At 47.5% G+C, this 22649-nt stretch overlaps 2 protein-coding genes across 7 annotated transcripts; one reads left to right on the forward strand and one right to left on the reverse strand.

Moving 5' to 3' along the window:
• The first annotated feature begins 59 nt into the window (after positions 1-59).
• Abcb6 (ATP binding cassette subfamily B member 6 (Langereis blood group)) lies at positions 60-7917 on the forward strand. Its single transcript, XM_042679236.1, has 19 exons — positions 60-879; positions 1160-1297; positions 1914-2094; positions 2273-2374; positions 2558-2741; positions 3493-3614; positions 4068-4177; positions 4344-4409; positions 4543-4668; positions 4818-4894; positions 4983-5046; positions 5141-5226; positions 5415-5472; positions 5890-5994; positions 6693-6867; positions 7005-7117; positions 7278-7372; positions 7451-7519; positions 7639-7917. The coding sequence occupies exons 1-19, from the start codon at positions 331-333 to the stop codon at positions 7745-7747; spliced, it is 2529 nt and encodes an 842-aa protein (XP_042535170.1). The 5' UTR covers positions 60-330; the 3' UTR covers positions 7748-7917.
• A 344-nt stretch (positions 7918-8261) lies between these two features.
• On the reverse strand, positions 8262-11096 carry Zfand2b (zinc finger AN1-type containing 2B). Of its 6 annotated transcripts, none has more exons than XM_042679283.1 (10): positions 11001-11096; positions 10805-10877; positions 10435-10529; positions 10102-10233; positions 9819-9970; positions 9566-9658; positions 9428-9512; positions 9275-9342; positions 8865-8937; positions 8262-8553 (listed from the first exon to the last, which is right to left on the reverse strand). In XM_042679283.1, exons 2-10 carry the CDS (start codon positions 10857-10859, stop codon positions 8497-8499), a joined length of 810 nt encoding a protein of 269 aa, XP_042535217.1. In that variant the 5' UTR covers positions 10860-10877; positions 11001-11096; the 3' UTR covers positions 8262-8496. The 6 variants fall into 6 exon arrangements, with proteins under 6 accessions (XP_042535217.1, XP_042535214.1, XP_042535218.1 ...); XM_042679280.1 differs by having other exon boundaries at positions 10992-11096; XM_042679284.1 differs by having other exon boundaries at positions 8262-8653; positions 10992-11095.
• Positions 11097-22649: the final 11553 nt, after the last annotated feature.

Raw genomic sequence — 22649 nt, forward strand, 5'->3', positions numbered from 1 at the left:
TGGCTCAGGCGGGATCCCTCCCATAGAGGGCGTGCGAATCCTAAGCTCAACATTCCTGCGCTCCAGCCCTTAACCGGAGGGTCCCGCGCAGCGAGTGAGACGCGCGGAGACGGCGTACGTGCCCTGCGTGAGTGCGTGGTGGCGGCGCGTGCGCGAAACGAGTGGGCGGTGTGTCAGGATCCACGTGCGTCTCTCCGCGACCCCCCGCGACTTAGCGCTGGGTGGTTCCATGACCCCAAACACCCGGGCATCCGTGGCCCTCCCTGAGCGGCCAGTCCCGCTTTCCGGCCCCGCAGTGCCCTCAGGCTCGGCCAGCATCCACACATCGCCATGGTGACTGTGGGCAACTACTGCGAAGCCGAGGGACCCCTGGGTCCGGCCTGGGAGCAGAATGGCTTGAGTCCCTGCTTCTTCTTCACGCTCGTGCCCTCGACCCTGATGACCCTGGGGACTCTGGCCTTGGTGCTGGCTCTTCCCTGCAAGCGTCCGGAGCGATCGTCCGGCCCCGACGCGCTGTTCTGGGCTGCCGGTCCTCGTGTCGCTCCTTACGTGCTGCAGCTGCTTCTGGCCACGCTTCAGGTGGCATTGCCCTTGGCCAGCTTGGCTGGCCGGATGGGCACCGCCCGGGGGGCCCCGCTGCCTGGCTACCTATTGCTGGCCTCTGTGCTGGGGAGTCTGGCTAACGCCTGTGGCCTGTGGCTGCTCGTGATGGAACGGAGCCAGGCACGGCAGAGTCTGGCGATGGGTGTCTGGATCAAGTCCAGACACAGCCCGGGTCTCCTGCTCCTCTGGACTGTGGCATTTGCAGCGGAAAACTTGACCCTGGTGTCTTGGAACAGCCCACAGTGGTGGTGGGCCAGGGCAGACCTGGGCCAGCAGGTGAGGGCCCGCAGGGGAGGAGGGGAAGCATGGGTGGCAGTGCTGAGTGTCTGGAGCTGGGGCGCTTGGGATGACTGGGGACAAGACGGGAGTGTCTGGTTCTGGCTGGGAACTGATAGCCTGTTGGTGGGGCGTGTCTGTGCTGAGTCACTGTGGGTTTGGGGTTTGGTTTTTTTTTTTCCTTGTTAAATGCTGGGCGTCTGAGGAAGACCTGGATGTTAGCAATAATACAATAGGGTTTCGGCCTTTGATCATACCTTCTGTACGTGTTTCATTGTAGGTTCAGTTTGGCCTGTGGGTGCTTCGATACCTCCTTTCTGGAGGACTTTTTGTCCTGGGGCTTTGGGCCCCGGGACTTGGTCCCCAGTCTTACACCTTACAGGTTCATGAAGAGGACCAAAGTGTAGAAGGGAACCAGGTACACCTCATTTTCTGAATCCTAGGATTATTATTTTTTCTTTGTGGTGGGGTTTTTTTGTCGTTGTTGTTTTTTGGTTTTTGGGTTTTTTTGTAATGGAGACCAAAGCCAGGACCTCCTGAACTATTAAACCTGTGCTCTACCACTCAGTCTATCATTCAACTATACCCTAACCTTCTTTGAATCCTGAGGTCTATTTTAACTTGAATCATTGCCATTATTCCATCTCCTCACAATCAATTAATTCAATTAGTTGTAACCCCATGGCTTTTTTTTGCCAGTCCTGGGGCTTGAACTCAGGCCCTGAGCACTGTCCCTGAGCTTCTTTTTGCTCAAGGCTAGTACTCTACCACTTGAGCCACTGTGTATGTGGTACTGAGGAATCGAACCCAGGGCTTCAAGCATGCTAGGCAAGCATTCTACCACTAAGCCACATTCCCAGTCCCCTCCCCTACCCCACGGCTTTTTTGACTCCACTGGGGAATCACTCATGGACTTCAGATATCTGGGAGCTATAACCCACCCCTTATGTTCTTGCCTGGAAGTTTCTTGGCTAGCAGTGTACTTGCTTTTGGTGTCTGAACTTACTTCCTTTGTGTGTGTGTCATCATCCTAGGATGGTTCAACACAGCAGCGGTCTACATGGCGAGATCTTGGCAGGAAGCTCCGCCTACTAAGTGGCTATCTGTGGCCTCGGAGAAGTCTAGCTCTGCAACTTGTTGTGCTTATCTGCCTGGGGCTCATGGGGTTGGACAGAGCGCTCAACGTGTTGGTTCCCATCTTCTATAGGGACATTGGTGAGGGAGAGGAATATAACTCAGCCTGCTGGTTCTTCATTGGCTTGGTGGCTGGGGTAGCTATTACCTTAGGAGGTGGAATAGAATTAGGGTTGGATAGTCAGAGGCTATGGCTGGTTCCTGGGGCAATTTTGTTTGAAGAGAGTGTTGGAAGTGAATCTTGACTTTTTCTCCGCAGTGAACTTGTTGACTGGGCAGGCCCCTTGGAGCTCCCTGGCCTGGACTGTTACCATCTATGTCTTCCTCAAGTTCCTCCAGGGGGGTGGCACTGGCAGTACAGGTACAAGGAACTCTGTCTTCACCCTGACTGGCATCAGCTTTCCCCTAGGAATTCCCCCATTATGGTGCTCTTTTGAACATTCCTTCCCCAGGCCCCTCTGTGCCCTCAGACCTTTAGCATCTTGGTATTGGGCTGATGTCCCTTAGCCTCCAAGCCCTACTGAGGTTCCTATGGCTTCCCCAGGCTTTGTGAGCAACCTACGCACATTCCTGTGGATCCGGGTGCAGCAGTTCACATCTCGGCAGGTGGAGCTGCGTCTCTTCACCCACCTGCATGAGCTCTCACTACGCTGGCATCTGGGCCGCCGAACAGGGGAGGTGCTGCGGATTGTGGATCGGGGCACATCTAGTGTCACAGGGCTGCTCAGGTGCCACTCCAGTGCAAAGGGCATGTGCATGTGGGCATGGGCGGGGGGGGGGGGGGGGGGGGAGGGAGGGGGAATGTGCAGTAACCGGGGATAGAACTGTCATAAGGAAAATAGAGCCAGCTAGAGACATAGCCCCTCTGGTTATGATTACTTAGTTTTTTGTAAATTATAGAAGTGATGTATAATGCTGTCATAATTACTCAGATAATATAGACAACAAATGGTCTTGAACACTTTCCAGAGTTTTGCACTGTGTTCAGAATGCTGGACACAGGCAGACCTTGTAATTTTGTGTGTGCCATTCATGGAGCTTGACCTCAAAGCCTGGGCATATCTTTTTTGCTCAAAGCTAGCATTCTACCACTTGAGCTACAGTTCTATTTACAGGTTTTTTTTGGTGATTTATTGGACATAAGAATATCACACTTTCCTGCCTGGGCTGGCTTTGAACCATGATCCTCATATCTCAGTCTTCTGAGTAGCTACAGGTGTGAGCCACCAACACCTGGACTATTTGTACTTTTTATCTGTGCAAACTTAAAGAATTAATATAGTACTGTGGAAGTATTTTCTAAACCATCTGTAGTTTGGCCATGTTATGGTTTTACTTAGCCATCTACTTCTTGAGGGGCATTTAGATTGATTCCATCCTGTTGCTGTTATAAATGAAACATTACACTGACACTCCTAAAGGTAAGGTTGCTGGGTCTAAGCCCCCAAACCTTCTTTTGTTGCTTGATTACCCTCCTAGCTACCTGGTATTCAACATCATCCCCACACTGGCTGACATCATCATTGGCATCATCTACTTCAGCATGTTCTTCAATGCCTGGTTTGGCCTCATAGTGTTCCTGTGCATGAGTCTCTATCTCAGTGAGTGTTGCCTTGTGACATCTTCCTGAATTAAGTGAACCCTGCCCAAGCTCAGCTGAATAATCTTCAGGAGGCTGAGGGTTGGTGAACTTTCTAAGTCTTTATCTGCTCTTGGCTTGGTGAGTCTTTTCCTTTGACACCTTAGCTTAAGCTAGATGAAGGCCAAGGAAGGACACCTTTTCATATTAGGTCCCCATTATGGTCACCGACCGGTCAAGAAGAAACTTCATTTGCATAGCAAGATGCAACTTGTCTTCATTTGTTCACAGTTCAGGGCTATCCACACCTGAGGCTTTTTCAGTTTTCATAGATTTCTTATATATAGCTCCTTTCCTCGATAAGCTTGAAGCTGTCCTTCTGGGTCCTTGGACTCCAGCACAGGTTTAGTATCCAAAGTGGTCTTTGCTGTTAGGCATGACGTCTTATCCTCCCTCCCCTCTTGTCACCCTCCAGTCCTGACCATTGTGGTCACTGAGTGGAGAACCAAGTTTCGCCGTGCTATGAACACACAGGAGAACGCCACCCGGGCGCGAGCAGTGGACTCTCTGCTAAACTTTGAAACAGTAACATAAGCCTCTGAGGCAGTGGTGGGAGGCAAGATGGGGAGAATGTGGTTGAGACATCATACTGGTGGGGAGGAGGGTGCTGATACTTGAAATCAGGAAGCAGGGGGATCAGAAATCTGGAGGGAATGATCTGGAAGCCATGTGCTGTGTTTGAATCCATCAGGTGAAATACTACAATGCTGAGAGTTATGAAGTGGAGCGCTATCAAGAGGCCATCATCAAATATCAGGTGAGGATGCCGGAATATGATCTAAGATAGCTGGGCCTGTGGCATTGCCTGGTTGAGAGGAGGAAAGTCAAGGTGGGATTTGGTGATGGTTGGTGCAAATGGGATATTTCTCTCTCCCACACCCTGCCTTTAGAGTTTGGAGTGGAAGTCAAGTGCTTCACTGGTTTTACTGAACCAGACCCAGAACTTGGTGATTGGACTTGGGCTTCTCGCTGGCTCCCTGCTTTGTGCATACTTTGTCAGTGAGAAAAAGCTACAGGTGAGGCAGCATCATGGAAGAAAGGGTGAGGGACAGGGAAGTGAGGCCTGGGGGCCTGTGAACCATCAGACTTTTGAAAGGTAAGTGAGTAGGCAAGCAGAAGAGCCCACAAGCCCCCATGATGCATCTGCTTCCCTGGGTCTCCACAGGTCGGGGACTTTGTGCTTTTTGGCACTTACATCATTCAACTGTACATGCCTCTCAACTGGTTTGGCACCTACTACAGGTAACCTGATCTCTAACCTTCACCTGTTCAGGGTGCATTGTTATTTCCTAGGGCCTCCGTGGCGCCCCAACTTTCACTCTTATTGCAGGATGATTCAGACCAACTTCATTGACATGGAGAACATGTTTGACTTGCTGAAAGAGGAGACAGAAGTGAGTGATGAGAAAGGAGCCTGGGTCAGGGGGTTCTTTCTTTTGTCTGGAGAATTCCAGGACAGTAACAGCTACAAGTACTGTGTTTTCCCAGGTGAAGGACATTCCTGGAGCAGGGCCCCTTCACTTTCAGAAAGGCCGGATTGAGTTTGAAAATGTGCACTTCGGCTATGCTGATGGGTCAGCCTTTCCCTTTCCTTTCCCCTTGTCCTTTTACATACTACCTTTTTGTCCCTCATACTATTCGGAACCCTAGCTTTTCAGCCCACCACTTTGGAAAGAGTCGGGGGAGGATTGGGGAGGGGCGGGCCCAGTGGTAGTTTGGGTAATGGGAGCGGCCTCTTAACCCTACTCACTGTTCTTTGTAGGCGGGAGACTTTGCAGGATGTTTCCTTCACAGTGATGCCTGGACAGACTCTGGCCCTGGTGAGGAGACCCAGCCACTTGGCTTACACTTAGTTCTCAAGCTTCTCTTGTTCAGATCCTATGTTGGCTTATGACCAAAGCTGGAGAGTCAGAACCCTGTTATGACAAGAAACAATTGAATGTGATATGCTGTTAATGACATTTTGGAAAAGAACTATCAGGGTATGTGGTAGCACAAATCTATAATCGCAGCTACGCAGGAAGAGCAGAAGCAAGGAGGACTGCAGTTAGAGACTAGCCTTGACAATGTTATTGTGACACTGTATTTGAAAAGCTAAAAGCAAAAGGATTAGGGGTGTGGCTCAAGTGAAAGTGCTTGCTTAGCATGTTCAAGGCCTTGAGTTCAATCTCCAGTCCCTGCTTTACACCAAAAAGAAGCCAGTCTGAGAGTTTTCCCATTTTTTTCCAATATAACAGGTGGGCCCATCTGGGGCAGGAAAGAGCACAATTTTGCGCTTGCTGTTTCGCTTCTATGACATAAACTCTGGCAGTATCCGAATAGATGGGCAAGACATCTCACAGGTAAGGTTTCTGGGGAAAAGACTAATTTAATTGTCTCCAAATGGAAGAACGGGTTGGATATCCAGAGAAATGTCACCCTGCAGAAAACTAGGGTCTTCCTACCATAATTTGGCTAATTTCACTCAGAAGGTAGTCATGAGTATGATGTGTGTAGTGTCATTCAAGACATGATCTCTGTATGTGTGTGTGTGTGGGTGGGTGTGTGGGTGTGTGTGTGGGTCCTAGAGCTTGAATTCAGAGCCTATGCATTATCCCTGAGCTTTTTCACTCAAGGTTAGTGCTCTACCACTTGAGCCACTTCTGGCTTTGTGGCAATTATTTGGAGGTAAGACTTGCATGGACTTTACTGTCCAGGCTGGCTTCAAACCTTTATCCTCAGACCTCAGCATATGGAGTAGCTAGGATTACAGATATGAGCTACCAGCATCTGGCAAGATCTTTTGCAGCAGTCCATGAAGTAGGCAAAGAAAATGTTTAATTTTATGTGTTGCTTGAATGCATGATTATTTTTATGGTTGGAGGATAGGGAGCAGAGATTCAGGAGAGGCTGAGTGATTTTCCCACTCCGCTAGGATGTACAGTGGTGATGGCAGATTCCTACCCTGAGCTGCTTACCCTGTGTGCTTCTGGCTAGCTCATCTTAGCTTCCAGGCCTGGGAGAATCTCACAGGGCTGAGTGTATTATCTTCTGGCTCCAGGTGACCCAGATCTCTCTCCGGTCTCACATTGGAGTGGTGCCCCAGGACACTGTCCTCTTCAATGATACCATTGCCAACAACATCCGCTATGGCCGTGTCACAGCTGACAACACTGAGGTAGAGGCTGCTGCTCAGGCTGCAGGCATCCATGATGCTATCATGTCCTTCCCTGAAGGTGAGGTTCGTCTGTACAGTCCCCTCCTTCGCCTGGTGTACAGTCATTTTAACCCTGTGGCTTCTGCTCCATCCCTTCAATATAAACAAACCAAGTTTATTTATATTTGACTTGAGGGAGGTGGGTTATTTCCACAGGGTATGAGACACAGGTGGGCGAGAGGGGACTGAAGCTAAGCGGCGGGGAGAAGCAGCGAGTAGCCATTGCCCGCACAATTCTCAAGGCTCCAGACATCGTTCTGCTGGATGAGGTAAGGTCTTGACAGCTGCCCCCTGCTGCCTCTGTCTATGCCCAAGCCACTCTTTCTGGGAAGTTTTTCTCATCAGTCTGTGTAGCTCTCAAGCCTGTGCTGTATTCCTGAAGCCTCCACCTCCCTTTGAGGAAGTATTTTACCCAGACCTTCTCTGTAGGCGACATCAGCGCTGGACACATCTACTGAGCGGGCCATCCAGGCTTCGCTGGCCAAAGTCTGCGCCAACCGCACCACCATTGTGGTGGCACACAGGTAGAGACCTACAGGACCAGTGTGGCTAGCATGGGCCATTTCTGGTAGGATAGAGAGTTACTGATCTCTACTTCTCAGGCTCTCAACTGTGGTTAATGCTGACCAGATTCTTGTCATCAAGGATGGCTGTATCGTGGAGAGAGGACGGTGAGGAAAAGCTGGGCAGGGGCTTTGGAAGGGGTCTTCCTTGCTCTTCCCCTCCTCTCTCTATAGGCTGATGGAGTGAAACTGAAGGGTGGGACTTTGACTTGTCTCTTCACCCCCAGGCATGAGGCTCTGTTGTCTCGAGGTGGAGTGTACGCCAACATGTGGCAGCTGCAACAGCAGGGACAGGAAGTTTCTGAAGACACCAAGCCCCAGACCAAGACACAGTGACAGAAGTTGTTGCCTCTTCCCTCCCAAAGACTAACTCAGGGGAATAAGATGTGTCCATTTCCCTTGGCCTATTTCATCCTCCTCTAGGGGTTTGGTGCTAGCTGTGACAAGGGAAAGGGACCTTTCAGAAAAGCACTTTGGGGAAATAAAAGTGGACTGTTCAAGGGTGACGATGGCTTGGTCATGTGGGGAACTGCAAGGAGACGTTAAGTCATGTGAACATGCTTGATAAGAATTCTGTTTGAGCTGGGTACTAGTGGCTTATGCTGTCCTACTTACTCAGGAGGCTGACAGCTGAGAATGGCAGTTTGAAGCCAACCCAGAAAGCCTGTGAGACTCATATCTCCGGTTAATCATCAAGAAAGCTGGAAATGGAGCTGTGGCTTAAATGGTAGAGCACTAGCCTTTAGTCCGAAAGCTCAGTAACAGCAACCATGCCCTGAGTGCAAGCCCCAGGAACAACACACACAGAGAATTCTGTTTGAAGCTGGAGAGACACACTACTCACACATCATACTATTGAGATCTTTATTCTTTCCAGGCCTCTCCCTGTATGCTACCTGTGGCAGCACAAGGGTAAAGGGATGGCATGACGCAGGGGCTAGGAAGGAGTCCTAGCCAGCACCAACTGAGGGCCCAGTCAATGAACGCTTCACAGCCACGCTCCCAGCTGCTGGAGAGCTAGCAGGGCCTTTCATAGTCTCAGCTTGGCAAGCTTTCTCCTGATGCTCCCTGGAGCGGCCTCCACCTCACTCCTGCATGCCTCTGCACTCCAGGCTGCTCTGCACCTCCTCGTCCTGTGTACCCTGGAGATGTGAGGGCCACAGTCCTCAGCTGAGCCTCCTCCCCAAGCCCATGACCCTAGCACAGGCTGCAGTTGGACGGCTTCGAGCTGCGGCTCTGCGCCTGGAATAAGGAGAGGGGAAAGAGGAGGAGATGGCATAAAGTCAAGGAAAAGAGGACAGCTCTCATTTCAGAGCTCAGCATGTGCTAGGGTCACACTGGAAGGAAAAAGATAACCATCATCCCAATGTTCTCCATCACTTCGAAGAAACGATGCCACCAACTTCTTATTCCTTGCCAGCGCAGACCCTGTCCTTACCCACCAACCACATACCTGCTGCTGTTGGTATTCTGCCTCACTGGCTGACAGAGCTTGTGCTAAAGCCAAGTCTTCTTCCTCCTGAGAACTGAGAAAGGAGGAACACCTTAAATTGGATGACAGCTAAGATTTGAGCATCTGATCTGTTAGGCATCATGAGTGTTCAGCAACACTGGCTATAAACTCAGTCTTCTCAGCGCCTCTTCTAAAATGGGTGTTAGTATTACCTCTATTGAACAGAAGAAATTATGGGCCTATGGGTTAAAGAATTTGTCAAAGATGAAATAGTTCATCTTAATCTTGAGTCCTAGTTTCTAGCTACTATTTTGCAGTAGGCCCCAGTGGTCTTACCTACTTCCTTCCAAACTGGGCCTTTACATCCTATCCTCTTGTCCTCTTCCCCCCCCCCCCCCCCCAATAAGTACCTTGGAACCTGGGGTTTGGTCTCTGCCAGAGATAGTTCCAGGGCACGCTGCAGAGCCTCATCCTCACTCTGCAAAAGGAGAAAAGAAGGCCAGTTTCCTTGGACTTTACTCTGCCTGGGTTTCCTCTGTCCATCCAATCTCTGCCCAACTCACCAAGCCATTCTGCAAAGCAATCACTGGAGGGGCTGTCCGGGATGGAGACTGGGTTGTGGTTCTATGGCAGATATTCAACAACAGGCTAAGGTCAGAGAAGTAAAGGGAGAAAAAAGGGGGAGAAATATGCAGGCTTACCTGCTGGGAGAAGTGGAAGAAGGCAAGGTCTGACTTGGGCTAGGAACAGTGGTTGTAGATGTCAGACCTTGTGCTCTGGAGATAGCAGCAAGTCTGTAGGGAAGACAAGACATTCTTGTAATGCCTCCAAGAACATTCCTTACCCAAGAAGTCAGGAGGGGCCTTCCTTCAAGCAAGTCTGAGAAAACATCCACTTGAAGCTCAAAGACCAAGGATGAAGCAAGACAAGTAAGCAGGACCTGGTGTCAATTACCCTGCCCGGCTGGTTGAGTGCCCTTCCCCAGAACAATCATGATCCAGTGGGTGACGGTGCTTGATGCAGAAGTTTCTGCCACAGCGATCACAAGTCAGTCTCATCATCTCTCGTTGCCGGCAGCCAGAACGTTCACACTTATTGGTGAAGATCTGAAGTGAAGTGTGGAAAGGTTTGTTTATGAGACTCTAAGCCCTTATCCAGCTCCATTGCTGGAGACAGCTGTTTAGGTTTCCAGCACCCACAGTTGCACTAGCTTATGGCAACCTCCTCCATCACTTGCCTTGCGTTTTTGCTGTGCTGGATCAGATCGACAGTCTCTGTCAATGTGCTCTCCCACAGCCCGGTCAGGGGGCTCCCCTCTTGCCACAGGCACAGGCACATTACAGAGGGGGCAGACTGGTACTTGGATATCCTATAGTCAAGGAGCAGGAGTCAATTTGTGCCCTGCTCCCAGGCCAACAAATCTCGGGTCCAGAAAGAAACTGGATGCAGCTCTCACAAACGCACAAGAAAATACAATGTTCCCCAGCATGGAACCTCAGAAGACCATAATGGATGAGAAAATGTGAAACACAGATTTGGGGGATTCTTCATGAACCCATCGCCCCCTCACCTTTTGGTAGGCAGATCCACAGTGGTGTTGGGCGTAGGCCACATGGTCTGCGCAGAAGATGCCAGAACATGCATCACACTTGAGCGGCAGAAAATCTGCAGGGAGTGGGTCGCATTGCAGGTCAAAAGGACTGGGTGTACCACGTGCATGGGAAACAGACCACCAGGTTCACAACACACCACACCCCACTTCTCCACCACTCTCCTTGGCCACGCCCCAAGCCACCACCCACAACTTTGAGCCCCGCCCTTCTCCAGTAGCTCCAGCTCGAGGGCCCACCCTCCCAGCGTCCCGGCTCGTCCCCGCCCCCGGACGCCCGGCCCCTCCAGTCCCTGGCCCCTCTCCGCCCCTCGCACGCCCCGCCCCTCACCTAAGCGCTGACAGCTCGGCTCCGAACAGTGAGCCCCGAGGTCTGGAAACTCCATCGCCGGGCCCAGAGGCGTCTGATGGGAGACAAGAAGCGAGCTGAGCTGACCGAGGGCTCCTGCGCCAGCTCCCCACAGCAGCACCGCATCCGAGGGGCTCCCCGCTCCGCCCCTCCCTCTCCCTATCCCAACCTGGGTTACCCGAACCCCGGCGCCTCAGAGCCCACAGCTTCCACTCCTCCCTCGGCTGGCGCGGGCGCGCTAACGTCATCACGCAGGACGGGAGCGTAGCGCGCGCAGTCTTCCGGCAGTGCGGGGACGTCCGGAGCGAGTGGAGGCCTGCCCGCCTCGCCCCGCCCCGCCCCGTCCCGCTCCGTCCCGTCCCTCCCCGCTGCGTAGCTCCGCCCCCGCCCCGCCCCGTCCCGCCCCGCTGCGTAGCTCCGCCCCCGCCCCGCCCCGCCCGGGGCCGGAGCTGCGCGACCTCTCGAGGTGAGTGAGTGGACGCTCGGCTCCGCCTAGGGTCTTCCCGAGGCGGCTACGAAGAGCAGAAACGCCCGGCGGCGGCGGCGGGCACCGATGCTGTCGGGCCGACCTCTGCCCCGCTGTCACTGCACAGCTCCCCACACCCTCCCATCCTCCACCCCCGGCCATTGCGCACCGCGAAGTCTGCACCTTCTTTTCAGGACTGACAACTCCCGTGTCCTACGCGGTGCAGATTCTGCTCCCGAGCTTCAGGACCCCACCTTCAGACTTCAGCGGCCGCACCCTTTCGGTAAGGCTGCCCGGAGTCTCTTCAGTCTGAGCTAGGTGCGCCTGCTGCGGAATCGCGCTCTTATCCCACCACTTCATTAACATCAGCTCGCTTCCCCAGTGTCAGCAATTAAACTCAGCAGTCTCCCCGACAGCTCAAACATGCCTGGAGCCACGGGACCACCACGCCTGCTTGTTCTGTCTTGAGTTCCAGCACCTAACAATCCTAGAACAGAGTAAATATTCAGTGTGAATAGAGAGCTCGTTTAAAATGCAGGTTCCTAGTCAGGCATTTGTAGCTCACACCTGTAATCCTAGTTACTCAGGAGGCTGAGATCTAAGGATCATAGTTTGAAGACAGTCCAGACAGAAAAGTCCTTGGAACTCTTTTCTCCAATTGACCAGGAAAAAAAAATGCTTGGAGTGGAGGTGTGATCAAGTGGTAAAGTGCCAGTCTCCAACGGCGAAGGCCAATCAAGAGCTCTAGGCCATGAGTTCAAGCCCGAGTAGTCCATAAATAGAATAAAGCACAGGTTCCTGGGCCCTAGGGTTTCTGATTCAGTAGGAAACACCTGAAGGAATTCAGACACAGATTACTCATACATTGCATTTAGAAAACACTAACCTAGACTATTATCAGTATTTCTGGAATGTTTCTTCCATAAAGCGAAGGAGTCATTAGATTGATGCCTTAAAAACACCAAGTTGAACTAAGCACCAGCAGCTCATGCCAGTAATCCTAGCTATTCAGGAGTCTGAGATCTGAGGATTGCAGTTTAAAGCCAGCCTGGGCAGAAAAGTCCCTGTGAGACTCTTATCTCCAATTAACCACACAGAAAAAACAAAAACCAGAAGTGGTGACGTGGCCCAAAGTGATAGAGAGCTTGCCTCTAGCAAAAGAGGTCAGGAACAGCATGCCTTGGCTCTGAGTTCAAGCCCCATGACCACCAAAAAAAAAGAAAAGAAAAGAAAAAGAAAAAAACAAACACCGAGACTCAAGCCTCAACACCATTTTGTTTCTCCCATACCTCTGGCCTTTCATTCTTGGGAGGGGTCATTATCTTCCCTTAAGTCTAGGCATAGGGACAAGTAAATATATTTTGAATGGAACATTGACCATTTAGTTTCTTTCCTGAGAATTTGGGATCAAGGGCAAGAGAGTCAGCCTCCCTAACACTTTTGGGCCTGTGACATTTAAGCCAGGAGACAGCTATCTGGCACAACATCATACTGTCATACCGAGAAGGGGACAGGAAAAAAAATGACTTAATATGCAATATTATGGAACACAGTGAGGCCTGTAAAGAGCATGACCTTGTACCTCATATCCATGGGTTTAAGTCATAAGTTTATCTGATTTTTTTTCTCTTCTCAAAATTTTACAGTTCTCAAAGCAATAGTTAACTGTCCTCATACGGTTGGTTTTTCTATTTTATTTTACTGTTTTATTATAGTTATAAATAAGCTGGGCATAGTGGCACACACCTATAATCGCAGCAATTGGGAGTCAGGGGCAATAAGATTGAAAGTTCAAGGCCATTATCTGCATAGTAAGTTCAATGCCAAGCTGAACTACATAAAGAGACCCTGGCTCATTAAAAATAAGGAGTGAGATCTGGGCTCTGGTGGCTCACACCTGTAATCCTAGCTACTCAGGAAGATGAGATCTGAAGATCACAGTTCAAAGGCAGCCCATGAGACTCTTATCTCCAATAAACCACTAGAAAACCAGAGGTAATGCTGTGGCTCAAGTGGTAAAGCACTCGCCTTGAGCTGAAGAGTATAGGGACAGCACCCAAGTCCAGAGTTCAAGCCCTACAACCGACAAAAAATAAAATAAAATAAGGGGTGAGGATATAGTTCAGTAGTACAGTGCTACTTAGCATGCTCAATACCCTAGGTTTGATCCCCAGTATTGCTATAATTATGTATCTATATAATTCTCCCTCCTCTCCCCCCTCCTCTCCCCTTACCTATCTCCCTGTGGGAATTCAGCTTTTAAGAAGGTCCTTTAGAAAGTACAATACTGGAGCTGGGAATGTGGCTTAGTGGTTGAGTGCTTGCCTAGCATACATGAAGCCCTGGGTTCGATTCCTCAGTACCACATAAACAGAAAAAGCCAGAAGTGGCACTGTGGCTCAAGTAGTAGAATACTAGCCTTGAGCCAAAGAAGCTCAGTGCCCAGGCCCTGAGTTCAAACTTAAGACTGGCCAAAAAAAAAGTACAATTACTGAATTACTAACTGCCTTACCATTTATAAATTCTTAGGCTCCACCATCTGTGAAATCTAGAATCAGTTCTGCTAAATTGAAATGACATTGCTAATATTTAACTATTTTTGTACATACAAAAACAAGTTGGTAGCGGTGTTGCCAGCCCATAATTCTAGTACTCACAACACTCAAGAGCGAGTCTCCTATCTCAAAGAACACACAGTTTAATCTAATCTAAGCAGCACAAGTCACTGGCAAGAATGATTTTTCTCTGATGACCTTCTACCTAATCCTCAGCATGCTAGTTTTGGAGCCTGAACACAAGGGCAAACACTTAGTGTGTAAAAGCATAATTTATAATATGCATCATAAAATCAGGTACACCATACGTTTGTGTTTTAGTCCCCAGACATCTACATTTTCAACTAATACAGTAGGAAAAGAGGGTAGTAGATAGGATATGGGTTCAGTTGTTATAAAAGAGACTCATTAATAGTAGCATAAACAAAATAGAAGTTTAATTCCTTGTTTGTATAATAATTCAAGTCTAATGTGACATTCAGGAAAGGAACCAAGATGCCTCTTGTTTTGCTGTTCCATCATCTCTGAGGTGTTTGCTTTATCCTTGTGGTTCCAGATGACTCCTTGTTCAGGAAGCAGAAGAGGAACAGAAGGAAGACATACACTGTCATTTAAGAGCTTGACCCTAACCTGCATGCATCACTTCCATGTACATTTCGTTTGGCTGTCACATGATCATACCTGGCCTCAGGGAAGCTAGGAAATTTCATTTAGCTGTCACATGATCATACCTGGCCTCAGGGAAGCTAGGAAATGTACTCTGTAACTTGGTGGCCATGTGCCTAGGTACAATTTCAATTATTATGTCAGTGAAGAACAGATATTTTGGGTGATAATTAGTATCACAAAGAGAAATGAAGTATGTCTGTTTTGATACTTAAATCATCCTGAGTTTAAAGTAGTTAAATAGGTATCAGGTCATTAAAGTCATACAACAGCAAAGCTGTATAAAGTGTTTATGTCTAAGGCTCTTGGGTTTTGAGAATAAGGACATGATCAAGTGCCACTTAGTTGATGTCTTATTATAAGCCCATTCTGTTTCATTGTCATATACTGAATACTTGTGTTTTACATGTGCCTCTTTGCAACCCTACTGGTAAGTCTTCCTAACAACTCTTTCTTTCTTTTATTTATTTATTTTTTCAGGCCCATGTGCTACCTAGGTAAACACTCTACCACTGAAGTATCTCTCCAGCTCTGTTTTATTTTTATTTTTGTGCTAGCATCTCATTTAATTTTCCAGGCTGACCATGAACTTGAGATCCTCTGGCTTTAGCGTCCCAAGAAACTAGGATTAAAGGAGTGAAGTGAAACACCATGCCCAGCTTGAGTTAGTCTTAAGTGGACTAAGTCACTAGTATTCAAATTTTTAACAATTACCTATAGTTAAAACTGCATTTTATACCCAACACATACACACACGTTCACACACACACGCATATGCATACATGCACACTTGACCTTACATTTGATATTCTGTTCTATATTGGTTGCCATACACTATTGATTTGCCATCTCATCATCCTATTCTTATTTGTCAACCTACTACTTAAAAAAAAGATGATCTAGGGGCTGGGAAGGTGGCTCAGTGGTAGAGCGCTTGCCTTGCATGCATGAGGCCCTGGGTTCGATTCCTCAGCACCACATAAGCAAAAAGAAAAAAGCCAGAAGTGGCGCTGTGGCTCAAGTGGTAGAGCGCTAGCCTTGAGCTGAAGAGCTGAGGGACAGCGCCCAGGCCCAGAGTTCAGGCCCCACAACGGATGATCTAGGTGAATTAAAATGCCTTTATTCCTTTTGGTCAAGGACTATAACACAATCTTTGTGTGAAAGATTAAAAAATTATTCCAGTCTTTAAAACAGGCAAAGTGATGACTGCTTTCTCTCTCTCCCCCCGCCCCCCTCTCGGTTACTGGGGCTTCTTCTTCTTCTTTTTCGCCCTAGTGCTTGAACTCAGGTCCTAGAGCTTCTTTTTGGCTCAAGGCTAACATTCTACCACTAGAGCCACAGTGCCACTTCTGGCTTTTTCTCTTTATGTGGTACTGAGGAATTGAACCGAGGGCTTCATGTATGCTAGGCAAGCACTCTACCACTAAGTCACATTCCTAGCCACTGGCTTCTTTCTTTTTGATGTTGGGGAATGAACTCAGGACCTTGGTCAAAAGACTTAAGTGGATCTGTGACTCAAATAGTAGAGTGCCAGTCTTGAGAAGAAAAGCTTAGGGATAGTAGCCAGCCCCCAATAAAAGCATACACACAAAAATCTTTATTGGTATTAGGGATTGGTATTGAACAAGGGTCTTACCCTGTGACCCATGCTGGCCTCAAACTTGAGATCATCTTGCCTCTACCTCCTGAGTGCTGGCATGTGACTTCCTCATTCATGACTAAAATGTTTATCTGTGTATGCTGAACTCTTTGGATGAGATGTTTTCTGCTTTGGAAGATCTTCCTTCCTTCCTTCCTTCTTCCTCTCTCTCTCTCTGTCTTTCTTTCTTCTTCTTCTTCTTCTTTTTTTTTTGGTTAGTCATGGGGCTTGAACTCTGGTCTGATGCTGTCCCTGATCTCTTCAGCTCAAGGTGAATGCTCTGCCACTTGAGCCACAGCGCCACTTCCAGTTTTCCGGTGGTTAATTGGAGATAAGAGTCTCAAGGACGTTCCTGCCCGGGCTGGCTTTGAACCGTAATCTTCAGATCTCAGGTAGGATTACAGGTGTGAGCCACCAACACCTGGCTGGAAATTACTTTTGATATCTCACCTGCCATTGTATTAACTCACGGTAGAACCCGGCAAAGAAACTGAAAGAAGATTGCCGAAGGAAAAGGTGGAAAAGAGCTATGATGAATTAACCAACTCTGGACTTTACTTCTGTACTCTTGCTATATAAAAGTAAATGTTTCTGTAGCCGGATGCCAGTGGCTCAAGCCTGTAATCTTAGCCTATCTGCTAGTTTATTATCTACACACAATGGTGGTTTTGGTGGTAACATTAGAATGATTACTGTACTCCCAATCAACCCTGGACACTTTCCTGTTACAGATGGGGAAAAGTTCCTGATAGTGTGATATTGTTCAGTATTAAAATTCTGTTTAACAGAGCTGGGAATGTAGCTCAGAGATACAACATGATCCTCAGGACCACCAGTATGTCATTATCTCTCTTTATTATATATATATATATAATAGCACATGATATTTATATATTGTTACATATATTACTTAATGTATAACATGCTAGTATATTGTATACCATATTATATACATATATATTCTGTTTATTGATTTTTATTCTGAATAACTTTCCAGATGTTATAAATGCTTTTATTTTCTGAAGCTGGGGGCTGAACCCAGAGTCTTGGGCATGCTAAGTGCACCCTCTACCACCAAGCTACATCCTCTAGCTAATTTCTTTGCTTTCATAAATAACTTTGGAAATTTAAAATAATTATTTTGAGATAAGCTACAATCAGTTGAAATCTCTGGGCCCGTGGGCAAAATAACTAAATTGGTAAAATAACTGAATGTACCAAGTGTCAGACCAAAAGGGAGCACTTCATCCTAAGACAAACAGACCCTTAACCTGCTTTTCATCTATAAACACCTGTCAGGTCAGAACCCTCATTGCGCCTGTTATCTGATGGGTCCACACCTATGTCTGGGCTGTGTACTATCTTTCCTTTATTCATCAACTATTTTAGTCTCTACTTCAGTGTGTCCTAAAATTCCTTTTGGGGGACAACATCACAAACCCAGTACCAGAGTTGAGGTGGAGGCCTTCTCCTTTTTGGAGATCTTTTCTCTGGAGCCTCACCAGTTGCGGGTCTGGTAATAATATAAACCATAGTCTCCATCCCCCAATATATAGTTTATATGTAGATTCCTCACTTCCTGATAAAAGAATAACTAGACACTAGTGGTCTACCAACTACTCAGGAGGCTGAGATCTGAGGATCACCATTTGAAGCCAGCTGGTCAGAAAAGTCCCTGTGAGACCCTGTAGTGGTGCTGTGGCTCCAAGTGGCCTTGAGCAAAAAACTCAAGAGCAATGCCCATGCCCTGAGTTCAAGTCCTATGACTGACAAAATAAAACAAAAAGAATAAAGGAGAACACTGAGAGTAATGCAATAATGTTTTGCAACTTACACTGCTGTTGTAGAAGATATCAATTAACAATTGAGCAATGCTTAAGTCTTGTTTATTGTAGACCAACAAAGCATACCCAGACCTCTTAGCAGCTTTGTGCACCAGCTTTGGTAACTCAGAGCTGCTGACTCTCCTTGGAGCAGCAGACACCGGCAACGCTACAAACTGGAAGCATGCTCATGGCCAAATACCTCCTACTTCAGTTTAATAGGTTTAAGTCAGACAAGGTCAAAGTAAGGAAGGCCAACAGGATTGTATAGCTCCCATTCTATACAAACTGAATTGGGAAAAATTAAGTTCCTCACTATGGAGAGAAGCTCTGGACTCAGGTGTGTGTGTGTGTGTGTGTGTGTGTGTGTGTGTGTGTATAACAGGGTCATGCCTCTAGCCCTTTTTCACATTGGCTTTTTTTTTTTTTTGCTGGTTGTGTGGCTTGAACTCAGGGCCTGGGCATTGTTTCTGAGCTTCTTTTGCTCAAGGCTACTGCTCTGCCACTTGAGTCACAGCACTACTTCTAGCTTTTTCAGAGTAGTTTATTGGAGATAAGAGCCTCGTGGACTTTTCTGTCCAGGCTGGCATTGAAACACAATCCTCAGATCTCAACCTCCTGAGGAGCTAAGATTACAGGCATGCGCCATCAGTAACTGGCTTCACTTGCTATTTAAAAATACACACACAGAGGCTAGGAAGTTGGCTCAGTGGTAGAGCGCTTGCCTTTCATGCCTGAGGCCCTGGGTTCGATTCCTCACATAAGCAAAAAGAAAAAAGCCGGAAGTGGCGCTGTGCCTCAAGTGGTAGAGCGCTAGCCTTGAGCTGAAGAGCTGAGGGACAGCGCCCAGGCCCAGAGTTCAGGCCCCACAACCAGACCCCCCCTCCCCAAGAAAAAATACACAGACACAGACACACACATACACATACACACACACACACACACACACATACAAACAAGCCAGGCACTGGTGGCGCATGTCTGTAATCCTAGCCATTCAGAAGGCTGAGATCTGTGGATCACTTCTTCAAAGCTAACAGACAAATCCAAAAGGCTTTTATGTCCAATCAACCAATAAAAAGCTTGAAGAGGAAGTAGGGCTCAAGCGGTAGAACACCAGCCTATAGCAAAAAAACTATGGGAGGGTATGAAACCCTGAATTCAAGCTCCAGCACTGGCCAGTCCTAAGTTAGGATCTTGGTTCCTGCCCAGGCAATTGCTAGAACCCAAATCTGCCTAATTTAGGCTTCCCATCAGGGCTGGAATGACAGGTGCATGCCACCACCATCAGCTTCTTTCATTGAACTAGTCTTGCTGGGATTAAACTGACCATGATCCTCCCAATTTCAGCCTCTCATGTAGCTGAGATGATTGACAGACATACACTAATGCATGAAGCTATTGGTCCAGAAGGTGTCTCATGTGTATGCCCAAGCTGGTGCAGAACCATGATCCTCCTTACTTCAGCTTCCCAATAGCTAGGATTACAGATGTGAGTCACCAGTGTTAAGGTGCACCCAGATTTTTTTATTGCTTATAAATCATATTCATTTTGTTTTATAACATCACCACCCAAAAAATCTACACTATAACCTCCTTAACCCCAAAGAGGAAGTGTGTGTGTGTGTGTGTGTGTGTGTGTGTGTGTGTGTGTCTCTGTGTGTGTGTGTATTTGGGACAGGATCTCAATATATATTCTAACTTTCCATCTTCTTACCTCAGCTTTCCAAGTTCTGGGGTTACAGGTGTGCACCACTATACCCAGATTTTTAGTTTTATTTTGATTTACCATTCTGGTCCAAAGTTGAAAGGTCCACATCTGGTGAGGGCAACCTTGGTGGCCGACTCCTCAGGCCTTGAGAGACAGGAAATACAGAGGAGACCTAGCCAAACTGGCTTTAATAGCAGACTCACTCTTGTGATAGTCCATTTACCTATCAATCCATTAATTCATTCATGAGGACACAGCCCTAATAGGCTCTTGAAGATCTCACCTGGCCACACATCCCTCTTTTTTGTTGTTGTTGTTGCCAGTCTTGGTGCTTGAACTCAGGGCCTAGGCGCTGTCCTTTACCTTTTTACTCAAGGCTAGCACTTGAGCCACTTGCAGCTTTTTGGTGGTTAATCAGAGATGAGTCCTACTCTGGCCTTGGATCTCAATCCTCAGATCTCAACCTCTTGAGTAGCTAGGATTACAGGTATGAACTACCAGCACCTGCCTACTTCTGGCTTTTGGCTGGCAACTTTTCTGGCCAGGCTGGCTTGGAACCTCAATCCCTCTGCCTCCTGAGAAGCTAGGATTACAGGTGAGTCACCAGTGCCCAACAATAAAAGGAGTTTATTGAGCATCCTGCTGCAAGAAGAGGAAAGGTGTTCCTGATGGTTCATTGCTTCATTGGATAAAAATGCCAAACTCTGCACTGTCTGCAGGTTTCTCTATTAAGAGGAAGGATGCTGCCTGGATTTTCTCCCGAATCCAACTCCTGTCATTTGTTGGAACTCTGAGAATAAGCCTTCTTTGTGTTCTACCTAGTCCCTAAAATCTGGTCTTACTTGTCAGGTGTAAACACTATTTTTTAGTCTTACCTCCTGAAAACCTTCTGACTGTTCCTGTTTTCCCTTAGCTAGCAGTAGCCTCATCTTCCAATAAAGCTGAAGTGGTCCCTTGACATGCAAAGAAGGCCCTAGTGGCTTTGAGTCAGTCTGTAATCGCAGTCTTGTAGCCACCTGTACCTGCTCTTCATTTGCCCGGCCTTGATCTTGAGTGAGTCAGATGGAAAGTAAATAAATGTGCTCCTGACAGAGATGGCAATGCCAGGGTATGTGGAGTGAGAATAGAGAATTACTAATACTTCACGTTCTGTGGTTGAAGTATCTGGTTAGGGAAGGAAATGAAGGGGAGAGATGATGCTGATCAGACAGCTTCATGGAATTATTTTGAAATAATTTGCATTTGGAATATTTATATTATTTTGAAATGTGTGATAACAATCTATATGCAGGTAGCAATACTAGGATTCAAACTCATCTCTTTTTGTAGTACCAAGGACTGAACCCAGACCTTTGCACATGCTAGGCAAGCACCCTTTCATTAGCCTCATCCCCAGCTCTTAGATTCACTTCTTGATTCGATGTTCTTGCCATATAGCCAGAGGCAGTTTAATTTAGATCACTGGCCATCGTCCAGGGACAAGTTTGCCTCTAGGGGACATTTAGCAATGTCTGGAGACACTCTAGTTGTCACTGTGGGAACAGGGGCATAAGTCGGAGTGCAACAGACGGTGTTACTGGCATCTAATGGGTGGCAGATAGCCAAAGATGTGGCTGAGGATTTTACAATGAACAGGAAAGCCACCACCACCACACTAAAGAATTATCTGGTTTAAAACATCAACAGAACTATGATTGAAAAACTCTCAGTTAAGCAAAATTTAAAAGTGGAACTATTCCAGCCAGGCACCGCATAGTGCTGTATGCTTATATTCTTGGCTTCTCAGGAAGCTGAGGTAGGTGAATCCAGACATCTGAAGCCAGTGTGTGTGTACATTTCCCAAAACCTCCTCAACAGACAGACAAAATGAGCTTTTCTGATGGAGCTTAAACCCCACTGCCAAGAATTACTAGCAAAGTGGAAACTGAAAGATCAGACAGAGTTCAGTGACATTAATGGGATCTCTGTACTTATTTTATACTAAATTGCAATTTATTTTTAATTTATTGGTTGTTTGTTTAGGTTTTCTTGGGCAATGTTTGGCATCAAATCCAATGCCCTGTACATTCTAAGCAAGCACTCTACCACTGATACTCTCCCAGCCCAATAACTTATTATTTTTCTTAGTATACATTAGTTGTACAGGGGGGGGTTCACTAAGACATTTCCACACACATAAACAATATATTGAGATCAACCTTTCCTCCTCTATCACTCTCCCCTCTTCCACTCCCCTTTTTAAAATGATTTCCACAGGTTGTTTCATTGTTCTATTTTCATACATGCAAATAAATTACTTGAACCATATTTGTTCTCATTTACCCTTGTATTAGCCTCCTTCCTCTCTGCCTCGCCAGTACCCACCTCCACCTGAGCCTCTTTTACTTTTTTTAGTGTGTATTAATTGCACTAAGAAGTTTCCTGTATTTTTGTTTGGATTTTTATTTTTTATTTTTTGGGTCCAGTCATGGGGCCTGAACTCTGGGCCTGGGCGCTGTCCCTCAGCTCTTCAGCTGAAGGCTAGTGCTCTACCACTTGAGCCACAGCACCACTTCCGGCTTTTTTCTTTTTCCTTATGTGGTGCTGAGGAATCGAACCCAGGGCCTCAGGCATGCAAGGCAAGCACTCTACCACTGAGCCACCTTCCCAGCCCTGGATTTTTATTTTTATTTATTTTCTTGCGAGGGGGGAGGGGTCCAGTCGTGGGGCCTGAACTCTGGGCCTGGGCGCTGTCCCTCAGCTCTTCAGCTCAAGGCTAGTGCTCTACCACTTGAGCCACAGCGCCACTTCCGGCTTTTTTCTTTTTGCTTATGCGGTGCTGAGGAATCGAACCCAGGGCCTCATGCATGCAAGGCAAGCGCTCTACCACTGAGCCACCTTCCCAGCCCCTGGACTTTTATTTTTATTTTTGCTACCAGCACAGGAAACATATTGTTTTGCTTGGACTAACCCTTTCTATTATCTTCT

This window comes from Dipodomys spectabilis, unplaced genomic scaffold, assembly GCF_019054845.1.
Source record: "Dipodomys spectabilis isolate Male_0828 unplaced genomic scaffold, ASM1905484v1 ptg000051l, whole genome shotgun sequence".
NCBI lineage: Eukaryota > Metazoa > Chordata > Mammalia > Rodentia > Heteromyidae > Dipodomys > Dipodomys spectabilis.